The 14328-nt window shown below is 36.6% G+C and overlaps 1 protein-coding gene across 1 annotated transcript; it reads left to right on the forward strand.

Moving 5' to 3' along the window:
- The first annotated feature begins 3086 nt into the window (after positions 1-3086).
- On the forward strand, positions 3087-10611 carry LOC121406563 (monocarboxylate transporter 12-like). The gene is made up of 5 exons (XM_041597574.1): positions 3087-3613; positions 4573-4713; positions 6586-7263; positions 7998-8309; positions 9814-10611. The coding sequence occupies exons 1-5, from the start codon at positions 3406-3408 to the stop codon at positions 9942-9944; spliced, it is 1470 nt and encodes a 489-aa protein (XP_041453508.1). The 5' UTR covers positions 3087-3405; the 3' UTR covers positions 9945-10611.
- Positions 10612-14328: the final 3717 nt, after the last annotated feature.

Genomic DNA, 14328 nt, shown 5'->3' on the forward strand with positions numbered 1-14328 from the left:
TGACGTCTTTCAAAACAAGGTAGAACAAAAAATTGCAGCAAGCCTCGACAAGTGCAAAACAAGACAAAAGTTAAGAAAAAAGCCTGAAATTACACCAATCACATACCTTGACACATGCAACCATGTTGTTGCCATGTTATTTTCTGAGAATGCAGGGCATACATGGACTTGTAAGGGGAGAGTGGTCAAGCACAAAGGAGACTACTATTATGCAGGAACTCATAGAGCATAACGGTACGGAGATATATTGAAAAGAAAATCAAATATCAATTTAGATGACGTCAACGATCAATGTTTCTCGGATGAAAGAGCTTAAAATAGAGACAGAAATAAATTCTTGATCGAATTTTTAAATCAACTAAATGATAAAAAAATGACCTGAAAGAAGAATAACAAACATACCATTCGCTAACTGGGCGTTGTGGCGTGCGCCTGTAATTGATGCAGAGGTTCGAGGTTCGAGCCCTGGTCACGTCTTTCGGATTGTGACGTTAAATGTCGGTCCAGACGTAAATAATCATATCTGATTGATACACGTCTGACAAAACTCAAACACACATACATACACACACACACGCTCGTTTTATCGATCTGTTTGATGAAAGAGTCAAGTTTACACGGACAATTCAACATGAATAAGAACTATTACGTATGGAAGCTTAAAAGTGCCACCGAGATGTTGAGATAATTATCTCGGGAAGTCGACATCTTGATAGCAAAGGATAAGATGACGAGATCCCAGATCTCATCACGTCGACATCTTTAAGAAGAGATGATGAGATGACAAGATCCTGGATCTCATCATGTCAACATCTTTAAGAAGAGATGATGAGATGACAAGATCCCGGATCTCATCATGTTGACATCTTGTAGAAGAGATGATGAGATGACAAGATCCCGGATCTCATCATGTCAACATCTTTTGGACGAGATGATGAGATGACTATAATCCTAATCATAATTATTATCATTATTATTGATATTGTCATTACCCTTATTAGTCATGATTACATCATATTACCAATAAATAATATTAATTTTCATCACTTCTCTTTGTTACATAATTATGTGATGATAATTGCAATTGATGGTACTGCTAAGTACACTTACTGCTTCTACTGCTGCTGACTGGTAGTATTTAGTGTCATTAGATGTACAGAACAATTGAAACATTTGTAATTACTTGTATAAAACAAATGAAAGTACAAAATACAAAATGCCTTGAAAAGGCCTTGAAAATGCCTTGAAAATGCCTTGAAATTTCAAGGCTCAAAATCCTCAAGGCCAAGGCCCTCTCAAGGCCAAGGCTTTGAAAAAATAGGCCTTAAGGCGCCGTAAGGCCAAGGCCGAGCATCAAGGCACTACAACACTGATTTTAACTGGAGAGCTAACGGAGGGTGAGTGGTTCCAGGTGGCTCCTGAAAGACTCAGTAGAAGTAAAAACCAATATTGTAGGCAGGACATTACACAAGCAAATGGTACTTGGGAAAAAGCTGTGTTCGAATCAAAGGTCCGTGGGCTTTTCTTTACTTTTCCTCTTTTTCATGTTCGTAACAACATTAATTTTTTAACTATTCTCTTGTAACGTGTTTTTTTTTTATCTTTTCATACTTATCGATCCACATTTCTTCATTTAATACTTGTCGATTCATATTTTTATTTTTTCATAATTATCGATTCAAGTTTTTATGATTTAATATTTATCGATCCATATTTTGATAATTTTGATGAGGGATTATAAATTTTTCAATTCAATTCAATTGTTTACAATAATAGGATTATCACTAATTCTACTGTTTAGAACAAAGAAATTCTGGTAATATACGCGTACCTTTACTACTTGCGATCAAGCCTTATCGTTATTACTCCATTCTTCGGGATGATTTCATCACATTTCACTAGTACCGTTTTATAATTAATAAAAAGATATATGTAATTTGGTTTTATTGCGGAATAATATATATCATACTGCAAACGAAGTGCTCTGCTTATTGAGCTCATGTTGCATTGAAAGCAACCCTTATTTATTAAATTCTAAAATAGTTTTTTTTTTACTTCTCAGTAGATCATCACAAAGACTCTCACCTTCATAATGCTTATTTTGACCAATTCAGTGAGGAGCCGAATGTTGTACTTTTGAAAGATTTATCTACTTTTTATTATTTTTTGTCATTGTTCAACATGCACATCGGTAATAATAACAAATATGTTCTGCATTCTTGGAGCTGAATATTGTAATATTTCATAGTTCCATATGATTTAGCTTAAAAGAAGATGTGTCGAATTTTGACGCTTGCCTCTGTTATTATGCGAGCTTAAAATTTACGCATTATTAATTTGATTTTGATGACGTTTTACGTAATTTTGGTCGGTTAGTTTCACTCCTTTTACTCATATCAAATCACTATGAGGGTGGAGTACCTATTAGAGCCGATCGTCTTGTGAGATAAAACACTGAATGCGCCAGAACTGTAAACGGAAATGTCAGGAAATTGTATATTCCTTACTATGATCGATCTGAATGTAAGTTTGAAGGTAGTATCAAGTTCAAACGCAGTGAACGTAAGCGTGCAGGCTGCCAGTCGTTATTCTTTGGAAGACTATTTTGAGTGACTTCTGAATAAATACGACATGGATGAGAAAAATTATACATGTATATATCTGAAATAAAAAAAATTTTATTCCGAAAAAAAATACACATATCGAGTATTGAAATGAAGGATTCCTTTTTATTCTTTCAATTCCATGTGGTCTGCTCAGGTGCAAAGCCAGAACAATTTCGAATTCGGTTACTTTTTTTTATTTCCCGTTTTCAATCGTATTTTCTACGTGTATATACATATTAATTTCGAAGGGAACCATATGTCTCTTGTGCCCCCTGTTATGCGTGCCTGGTTCTGCTTTATGCCATATGTAGTTTGTTACTTGATCGTTGTCTAATTCATTACAGTCAACATTTCGCGAAATAGGACCGGATATAATCTGGAGAATCATCAAGCTATGTTGTCTGAAAGTGAGAATATTACATTATTTGGAATTACCTTGGGTGTAGGCAATTGGAGTTAACAATTTATTTGCCTCTCGTTGACTGCTCATGAACACGTACAAGGTTTCAAGGTTTCATCCGTGTCAAACTTCTCTTTTTTTGGAGTCCGAAATTTTAACAGGTTTTGGACTTCAATAGAGAAAATGATTCGATATTAGAGTCATTCTAATTATAATCTTTGATAGCCTGTCTTTCGTAGATATTTTGAATGTGGTTTCAGTTTATGCGATTCTCTCGCAAGTTTCGGCTGGATTGATGGACATTTAAATTAAATATTTAATGAACATCATTTTGGGCATGGTGTTGGTTTCGTGAACATTGAGCATGTTCAGTGCTTGATCCGAAAGTAGAAATCAGTTATGTCTGGGTGCGACTGCAGTCGACGAGACATTCGCCCTACTTGGGGTTGGTTGGTGGTCCTTGGCGCATTCATCGTCAACCTCGCCTGTATTGGGACCCTCAAATCATTTGGAGTTCTCTTACCACACCTGGTAACCAATCTTCAAGCTGATACTTCAATGATTGGGCTAGCAGTCGGCCTGTCTCACGGGTTGTCTGTCGGTTTCGGTAAGTGATAATCAATAAGAAGACCAGTGTTCCGTAACATAAAGGTTAACAATTAATCGTGCGCTTGATTTTCACGATTGATTGTACATTGTAGTCAATAGAATCAATCGTAGAAAAAAGTTCTACGATCATTGCTAAGCTTTGTGTTATGGGCCCAGGGGAGCGTTTCATCAACATTTTCGTTCGACAAGTTGTCAGATCTGAGAACTTTCCTTGATTTTGATAAGCCGAGAGGCACTGTTCTCATAGTAACTGTCAGATAAAAGAGTACTTATCGGGTGTTTTATCCGACAATTTCCAAAGTAAAAATTCTTCTTAGCCAATCAAAATCAAGGAAAGTTATCAGACCAGAAAACTTCATGGACAAATGTTGATGAAATGCTTCCCTGTGCGCAAAGCACCTTTTAATAATTTCAGCTTTTATTCTTTAATGTTTTCCTCATCTCCCATTTTACGTTTAAATCAATATCAGGTTCATGACTGCCTGAAAGTTGTTAAATGACAAATCCAGATTTTATTAGTGGAAAATTATTTGACCCATGCATTTTCTTCCAGTTAGCTAATAACTATCGAGAAAATTGTTTTCCCTCATCAATATGCTCTAACTGCTCTAAACTGTCAGCCTTCTGTATCATGGAATTATCAAATTAAAATATTGAAATATTTCATTACGACTAATACCAAAGAAAAGGTACAACACGCAATCTGTTAATTGCATACTCACCTGTCTTGTTTGTATAAATGTTTTATAACATAAAGCACAGACTGCATTTCAAAACGTTCTTATTTAACATCATATTTGATGTAAATGTTACACTTGTTTCGTGTTTTTTTTCAACTCAACTTGTTGTTGGGGGTAAACATGATCTTTAGATTTTTCACATTCCCACCATACAAAAATTACTCGCAATTCTGAAAACAACCACAATCCTATTCTATTTCTTGTTTAATATTTACAGCCATTGTCACCAACCAGCTCTTGAAGAAGATCAGTGCAAGAAAACTTATCCTCTTTGGTGGATTTATAGCGGGTGGAGGATACTGCACATGCGCATTCGTCACCACTAGTGGCGAATTCATGGCATGCGTGACTGTTTCAGGTATTCCCATAGTTGAATTTTGAGGGGTGTTTTCGATTTTATTACTTCTCACGATGATTTTTTTTCATTTCTTATTAACGCGACAATCAATCACAGATTGGTGAATCAGCTCCAGAGATGGATTCCACATACATAACTTTTGGCTTGACCCAAGGGTGGAGACACCGCGCCCCCGTCCTTTATTAGCCGCGATCTTTAAAAAAAAAAGGAAAAAAGTAGAAGAAAAGGGACGAAATGAGACAAAAAGGGAAGGGAACATAAGGGGCTCATAGGAGGGAAAGAATAGACGAATACATAATCTAGATAATTAAAGATTCCACTCGCTCTCCACGCTAGTTGCATGGCGTTTAAGAATTTCAAGTCAATGCTCAAAATTATTTATTTTTGTTCTATGTTATTTCATGCATCAAAATGATATGACACATGCAGGAACACCACTAATCACAATTGTTCACTATACTACCTTTTCTTGCAAAATGTGATTTTATTTTTTCTCCTATACATTGCGTATCAAAAAAAGTTTACACTTTGAAAAAGCCCAGGGAATCAAAAAATACACAACATGTGGGTATTTTTTTCACATTATAAACTTGGTTTGGGGTCTCATCTATCCAACGAAATTAAAAGTTTTGACAGAATGTTACACCTGAGTGAGCACTGTCCATTTTTGTAAAGCTCGCAGAAATCTGTTTGCGCAGAAATGTTCGTTTTCACGCTTTGTCAAGGGAAAGGGTGAAATCAAACTTAGCTTGCGAAACATTTCTTATACATTTCCCTTGCACTTTTAGTCAATTGAAATAAAATGGATACATTCAAGCATTTTGTAACAATTTTGCCACCCAAATTGAAATTTCAACACTTAGTAAGCACAACCTTTCCATTTTTTTGTGCAAGCTGGATCTGAGGACATAACTGAATCTGAACAAAAGTTTATATCAGACATCTCCAGCATTTTTTTACTAAGTTTTTATAATTTAAAGGGGGTTTGCATTTCATTTTTTATTTGATACTTTTTGTCTTGTTTCCCCACAATTTTCCCAAGCTTGACATTGATTATCAATGCGAAAATCGAGCCTAAGCCATTTCATGTAAATCACAGCTCAGTGTAAAGCAAATATCGTCACGATGGCCTCGCCGTGTGGGGGAGTGGGGTTGGCGTAATGCACTCTCCATAGTGTTTTGGGCAAGGAAACAAGTTAAAAAGAGTTACAGATATCTTCAAATCAATGTTACTAGCTAAATTCCAAGTGTTCTTCATGATTACGGTCTACTTTTATTCGCATTACTATTTCAAAGTTCTGTGCAAGTCATTTTTCACTAACTTTTCAAAAAAGTAAGTGGTGCTCACTCAAGCGGAAATATTTCTCGACAGTTACATAATCATTTGCTTAAAGCAATGTTAAAATGTGGAAAATCTTCAGGATATTGCAAATGTATAATTTTACAGGATTTTTTTCAAAGTGTAAACTTTTTCATCGGCACTGTAGTAGAGCAATATTTATTGTCATTAAAATTCATGATATTGTCGCAGGTCAAAATGACTACTCTACACGTCGAAATAGCTGCTGAAGAAAGCAAATTACAGCATATTGTATATATTGTATGATTATCACCGTCATGGCCTTGAGAACAATATATCATGAATTCCATTTTTCTATACTTCTACGTTTAGTTCATTTAGAATGTATGTTGGTACAGTATTATAAGGATAAAGAAGGGAATAGAAACAAAAACAAATGTTCCCACTTTTCAATAAATCACCACGTTGAAGTGTTGATGTGCAGAAAACTTCGTGACAGATTAATGATAGTCTAAATTCTTGAAATGACTTGTTTAAACGCATAATTATTATTTTACTTTAATTATTTTCAGCATTAGGCTACGGCTTAGTCATCTTATCCCTGCGAGTGACTGTCGTCCGATATTTTCCCAGGAACTACTTCATTGCTGCCAGCATTATGTTGAGTGGTGGTGGGGTTGGAATGATGGTCCTACCCCCTCTTACAGAGTTCCTGACAAATGCTTACGGATGGAGAGGCACACTCCTGTTGATAGGTGGCATTAACCTCCAAACCATGGTAGCCGGTGCCCTCCTACGCCCCATCCCTACCGGCCACACCCAGGAATCTACCCCCTTGACATCCCGGTCATCTACCAGCAATGGTGCAAGTTACTTGAGGCGATCTTCTGACGACGAGAACGAAAACACTCCTTCATCCGCCAAGTCTAGTCGAAAATCTGCTAAAATCTCAAAGAAATCGACAAGGAGTGAGGATGAACCAGGAACGAGCGCATCAAGCGGTCAGTTTGAGGACTCGGTGGAGGCGGATAAATCCTGTTCCATTTGGAGGACTGTCAAATACGGATTTCAAAAGTTGCAAGAGATTCTGGATTTCAGGATATTCTGTGACTTCCCTCTGTTTTCTCTAGCCATTGTGGCTATTTTCCTTCATGGTATTACTTACACTGGTTGGATCCTTTTCCTGGTGCCAAACGCCAGAGCGAAGGGATGTTCACCTTACTTGGCCGTTTCACTTGCAACGATAGGGGGTGAGTTTTAAATATGATCCTTGTAAGGTTCTCCTCCAAAATGTGATGGTATATGCACATAGGCCTACTCTTCTTTGGCAGAATGAATGATTTGATAAGGTTTTAATCAAGTGTTGGTAGCCAACCGATCGAAGCGTGAACAAATTACTTTCAAAATGATATCGACAACACATAACAGATTAGCATATAAAATAGATCATGTAGATCGTCTTGATATAAAACATAGTTCATGAGTAAGGAAATATATTTGGCAAGCCTTTTAACAACTATTATTGACGAAATTTAGAATCTTTGAAAAAAGAGTTCACCAAAATTGAACTGTTCAGAATTTCTATCGAATAAACTTACAAGAGGAAAGTATTTCGTGTTCTGGGGAGTGTTTCATGAAAGGACTTGTCTGACGTTTTATCCGACAAGTCCCATTTTATCCGACAGTTGCCATAGTAACAGTGCCTCTCAGCCAATCAACATCAAGGAAAATTGTCAGGTCTGACAACTTGTCGGACAAAAATGTTGATGAAACACTCCCCTGAACTTCCTATATACCATTCAATTATGCATATGCACTGTACCTTTCACTGAAATGAATCTTATCTTATTCAGTATTTGATTTGAAATGTAAACGAACAAGAAATCCACAACACTTCCATTCGTAAGCCATGATTTTTTAAGTGTTTCCTATGTTGATGTTCGCCATCATAATACTAGAGTCTACTCCTTTCCTTTAATCCCAGGTGCTTTTAACGTTGTCGGTCGGCTCTCTGTCGGGTTTATTCTACAGATCACCAAAGGTTGTGTAACTCCATCAGATGTCTTCGCCTTTACATTGATGATGAGCGCCATCGCCTTCTGCATCAACCCTGTCGCCAATGGGTTCGGGGTACTCGCCCTCGCTGCCGTCATCAACGGTCTATCGAACGGGGCGAAGACCGTGCTCGTCACCCTCGTCAGTCGCTCGGCTGTTTCAGCCGAACGTTTTCCGACGGCTCTGTCTTTCGCAATGTTTGTCCGGGGGTTTTCGGAACCGCTCGGAGGACTGTTAACAGGTACATTATATATGTCTCATGAAGTCACTTGTAAACAAAGATGATAAATGTCAGTACCTGTGCAATCTGCATATATTTTTTTATAATACCATTTAGATCTTGAATACAGTCAGGGACACATTTCAACAACACGAGTCACCTGACTAGCTTTCACGGGCCAGTTGCGGAAATATTTTGCAACCAAACGGAGTATGCGCGCATAGTTACACTGACTGTGCCTTTGATTTTTTTTGCGTTTGATTACAACTCCATCTGTAACGGGCCTTATATCTTACAACTCCCTTGGTTTTAATTGGCTGAGAGGTAAAGCGTTTGACTGTTACTATGGAAACAAACAGATGACAACCAGTCAGTGTTAATTGACTATCATGAAACGCCTGGTCCTCTGCAGTTTCCCTTAAGGCGCTGTCACACCTTGGCGTTTTAGACAGCGTATGCCCGACGTATGAGGAATTTGGCGAATACGCTGGCGTACGTCGAATACGATACGGGTAAGTTTTGCATACGTTAAGAGTACGCTAAAACACGCTGGTATACGTCATACGGCGAGGTCGTCGAAAAATTTTGTGCAAGCACAAAATTTTTCGACGTATGCCAGCGTATGGCTCATACGTCCCGCATACGCGGGTCATAAGTTGTAGGCAAGTTACGCGATCGTTGATACACGTTGACACACGTTACTCGTAAGTTACTCATAAGTCGATGTACGTCGAGATAATGTCCAGCGTACCCTAAAACTTACTTCTAACCTATGAGTAACGTGCTTTGAAGGTATGTGTAACTTAACTCCAACGTATATTGACGTATGAAGACGTGCTCGGACGACCACAAAACTTACTGAACGTGTTTATAACTTACAGCTACCGTATAATGGCGTATTGACAACGTTTATAGGAATTGGTATATAAAGGTGGGGTTCACAGGAGTTTTCTTCGACATGGCGGTGGTGTTGATACGGTGATGTATCGTGCGGTTATAATTTGAATAGTCGAGCGGCAGCCTTTATAGGCTACGACACGTGTTCGTCAGCGATACGCTGCCGCGCGCTATGCGTAAGTTAGGCTATCGTAGGGCATACGTTGTGTACGCCAGCAATACGCTAAGCATTCGTTGGAATACGTTACTTATAAGTTAACGAAGCGTTCGATATAAGTTACTAATACGTTATGTATACGTCTAACTCGTTATGAATACGCTAAGTATACGCCCAGAGTTGAAAAAAAAAACAAAGTTCAGCGTATGCCGACGTTTTAGAGAAATTTTGATACGTCGGGCATACGCTGTCTAAAACGCCAAGGTGTGACAGCGCCTTAAGGAACATACATAAACAAAAAAAATTTTCATGTTAAGAAATAATTCATTTTAGGAACAATAACAGCTATGATGACGGTGATGAATATTTATATGGTATAATCATGACATTTCCGATTTCGTGCTACCAAACATTCTTCTTTGTTGAAATTTCTATTTTAATTTTTCTTTTCATATTGTTTGTTTCTTACAGGTTGGATATATGACAGGACATTATCATACGACCAGGCTTTCTTGGTGTTAGGTGGGCTTGACGCATGTGGGTTTGTCTTTATGGTGTTTGCAAAATGTGTACAATGTCGAACGACGTTGCATCAAAACTGACCGTAACTATAGCGATTGGCTGTGATTGGTTAGTTGGGTGTCGCATGACATGCGATAGCAGTTTATATTGGATCACCTTAAAGTACTATATAACTTCGACTTCGCCACGCAATATGGATTCCACATGATCAAGGTTTTGTTTGAATATTATTGCTATGGGATTAGGCTTTTTCTTCGGTGTAAAGAAATTATACTTGTCATTTCTATGCTTGACATTTTTATTTAAAAAAATAAAACACACCTCACTTATTTTATCAATAATTCTATACATTTTTCCTCGATTCAATGAAAGAAAATGTATTGTGTTTATATTTAGATTATCATCATGGTCATTAAGTCATTTTTTCTTGTTTTACCTGATAAATGTTGTAATATATTTGAATGGTAAGTCTTTACCATGACTAGGCTTTATTCAACATAATCATGAAAATTATTAAATAATAAATTTTCGTGTTCTTTCAATTCAGCATTCGGTCTTAGTTAAAGCCTGTGTATAGCTTTGGTAAAGGGTCAATAATGTGATTGATAATCGAATATCATCTAATATGACAGTCTTACTGAAGCGTATATAGAGACCGTTGGATATTTTTCCGACTGCACTTCTCTGAGAAAATTTCAAATATTCAAATCTTGGATATATAGCGCCCTCTCTCGGCGATGCTTGTTTTAAATTAAAAAATGGGCATTCAAGCACTTATCTTATAAATTCAGTGATTAGATATCCAAAAGTTACAGACAAAGAACATATCTTGAAAGTTTCAGCCCATTCCATGATTTGGAATAGGATTTAATTGAAAGACAAAAACACACAGATATTTTAATTTGATCGGGTGACCCGATCAAGTTAAATTTCCATGTAAAATCGCAAAATTTATCCTGTAAAACACATTTTCATTTCATATCCTCCACATCATAACTGTTATAGGGCATATCCATTCATATTAGCTAGCAATGAATTGGAATAGTGATAGGTGCATTTTGGTGGATTTACCAAAACTATACACAAGCTTTAATTAAAAAACCTTCATGTTAACTATTATATTCTCCGTGAAAATTACAATTCAAAATGCACTTCTGAGTTCATAGAGCAGTTCCACAATATGTGAAAATAAAATGGCGCAAAAATACTCAGCCATAAAGCAGCAGTGTGGTTTTGATGATGATTATGACTATTAACAGCCATTAACATAGCCATATACGGCTGATTTAAAACATTAAAACACACGAAAATTTGTGTTTTAAAACAGATCTCCTCTGACACCCCAATTTCAAATTCCAAGCTTCTCTCACGCCCCCCCCCATCCCGATATCAGCAGGAATGGTAATCCTTAAGTAAACCATGGACCTACCTCCATGGTTATAGTAAATATCAATGTGTAATTAATATCAATGAATAAAGCATATATTTAAAATGATACCGTACATGATATGATTATGGTTCACATGGAGGTTCAGTGCCTTGAAATGTGAGGCAAGGGCAAATTTCAAAAGCTGCAAAATGACAAAATATTGAAAGTCACTGTTCTTTTTCCAAAGGTGATGTGTGAGTTTCTCAGCGGTTTTCGTTTGAATTTGATCGATAATTTCTCATCGGTTTTAGTAAACATGAATGTTTAATTAATATAAATGAATTGATCATTTAATTTTCTTTAAAATGATATCCTATATGATATGATTATGGTTCACATGGTGGTGCAGCGCCTTAAAATGAAGCCAAGTCAAATTTCAAAAGTTGCAAAATGACACAATATTGAAAGTCACTGTTCTTTTTTCATTCGTGATGAGTTTTTTTTAATGGATCTCAGCATCAACATTAACATGATTAACATGGAATCAAACACACCTCTACAAACAAACACATAACAAAGAAACATGCATGGGTAATTCAAACCACGACTCAAACCATGTTATCTCAAAAACAATTAGGGTAAGTGTAGGTAATTGGAGACCGTTAAGCTCATTTGCATAATTTACATGAACATGGAAAATGACACACTCTTAATTTTTTTTTCCTCTTCAGCAACTTCTACTCTATATTTGGTAACAAAATGGTGAACACAAATTAATTGATTAATAAGATAATGAGGATTCATGACGTCATCATCAAAGGTCTCTCATTACCTAAATGTGTAGGTAATGAGGGACAGTTACAAAGCATGTTATTTGCAAGAAAACTTTAGTAAAACATTATGAAAAATACGAGACATTTGGCTTCTCCTGCTCGTACGCACGGGCGTCCGTCGATATAACACATGATATTTTAATGAAAATATGCACCCTTTTTCTTAATAGTTGATGGAGAGGGGGGAAAATTAATCGTATCGAGTCGGGGTATTCAGTGATGAGTACAGGAGAAACTATATTTCACTGATTTTCATGATTCATCCCATTTGATTAACTCATCTATTAGTGTTTTGGGGCTAATCTTTCCCTTACGCATTGCTTTTTGGCAGAAGTTCTATGGAAAATGCACCTTTTTTTACACAAACTTTGAGACACTCTGTATTCATTCCCCCATTGCTCGAGAATGAATGGGCAGTTAACGACGGGGTGAAAGATTTATTGAAGAATGGAATGTATATTTCACGAAAATGAAGTCATTCCCCATTGGGTGTTATCTTCAATACGTGTTTTTTTAGATGAAGTTAATTGTCGAATAGGCTCTCCTGGCATTTGAGGTCTCTATCGGTGACGTCACTCAGGATCGTCATGCCTGAACCATCGGCCTGGCAGGGGTCGCAATGGTAGTATGATTTACGCATAATGCAATCGATATATACAATAATCTTGTCCTCTCGTTCAAATGAATGTGAAACTCATATAATTTTCATCAAATCATTCAACAGGAGTACTGTAGTACACATTTCTTTGTTTTAAGTGGATTAAAGTCCCTCCAGTGAGTTTGATCACCCCTATTGTGAAAATGTATCACCCCTAAGTTGTAACACAGTCAGCTGTTTGCACTCAGGGTCACTCCGTGACCTGTGTGTGCGTTCAAGAGTTGTACACGATTTTCTGTCTCATTTAGGCAGAAATCTTTCGTAATGTGGGATTGTCATGCTAAGTTCAAACACTTTTCTTACAGAAATACATGTAGCCAATGATTTTAACATCATTTTAAAACAACATGAACCAGATGTGGTTGAAAACATGTCTTTTAGTTTGCAATAATAAATGATGCTTTAAATCATAAATGTTCTGAAGTGCTTTAAAAATAACTTTTCTGAAAAAAAGAAAGGAAAGTAGGCCCATATTTATTCTCATTTCTGCAGTCATTTTTTTAGATTCATTACATAAAAGAAAAGATGCTTTGTCAAGGACTTTCCTGTGACACCTGCCATTCATAACAAACAGTCGCCATGTTGGTGTCCCCCATTACCTACACACATTATTGGACTGACCAGTTCATTGTGGCCACAGTATCACCCATACACAACACACAGTGGCCGTTTTTAGTGTTTGTGTGGCTAGCCCACTTACAAAACTTCCTATTTGAAGTACTTTTACCGATCACCTCTTCACTATGAGAACACGCCCCAACATTCCTTGAAAAATGAATTTTTACACCAGAGCAAAATTTGAAGATGCAAATATCATACCTTGACCTATTTCGAAGTTTTTTGCTGCACTAAATGACGACCTGTATCGTAAACAAGCAGAGTGATCTTGCAGAAGTATTGTAGAAACTGTAGATGGCGCTATAACAACATTATAGCCAGGCGCAAGCAGGGCAGGATAGTTTCAGCTTCAGTGGTCTCCAATTACCTACGGTCTCCAATTACCTACACTTACCCTACTACAGGGGCTTGATTTGAATGGATTTTCATCTCTATGGACACAGACAAAAGACTATTTCTGCTCGTTTTGCAGCGTTTTCCTGCTCTTTTCGTGATAACATGATCATGACAAGCATGGTATCATTTTTAAAGAGAATTAAATGAGCTTTTTAATGATGTAAAATATGTATTGTGTAAAATTGGGAGTTTTGATAAATTTGTGGCCAAACACAGATTTCCAAACTTTTTGACGGGTCTATATTTCACTTTTCAAAAAAAAAGTATATTCCACTTTTAAGAAAATCTATTTCTCTTTTCGAAAAATTGTTTCACTTTTTAAAAAAATATATTATTTCTATCTATCTATCTATCTAATGATTTACCAGACTGTTTAAATGTCAGTATATCTGTCTTTCTATCTATCATTCTGCCTATTTATTTTTATCTATCTCTCTATCTATCTATCTTTCTATCTATCTATCTATCGTTTGTCTATCTGCTCATAATACATGTGTCTATCCGTATGTCTATCTTTTATCTTTCAATCTAATATCTATTGATCTGTTTAAATAGTTGTCTGTTTATCTGCTTAATCTCTATTAAATTTG

This window comes from Lytechinus variegatus, chromosome 1 (assembly GCF_018143015.1).
Source record: "Lytechinus variegatus isolate NC3 chromosome 1, Lvar_3.0, whole genome shotgun sequence".
Classification (NCBI taxonomy): Eukaryota; Metazoa; Echinodermata; class Echinoidea; order Temnopleuroida; family Toxopneustidae; genus Lytechinus; species Lytechinus variegatus.

Excerpts from the sequence above, each read along its gene's own strand:
- LOC121406563 (XM_041597574.1), top strand. The coding sequence starts at position 3,406 with ATGTCTGGGTGCGACTGCAGTCGACGAGACATTCGCCCTACTTGGGGT. Across the intron at positions 3,614-4,572 it reads CGGGTTGTCTGTCGGTTTCG|CCATTGTCACCAACCAGCTC; the intron begins GTAAGTGATAAT and ends TAATATTTACAG. Across the intron at positions 7,264-7,997 it reads TTCACTTGCAACGATAGGGG|GTGCTTTTAACGTTGTCGGT; the intron begins GTGAGTTTTAAA and ends CTTTAATCCCAG.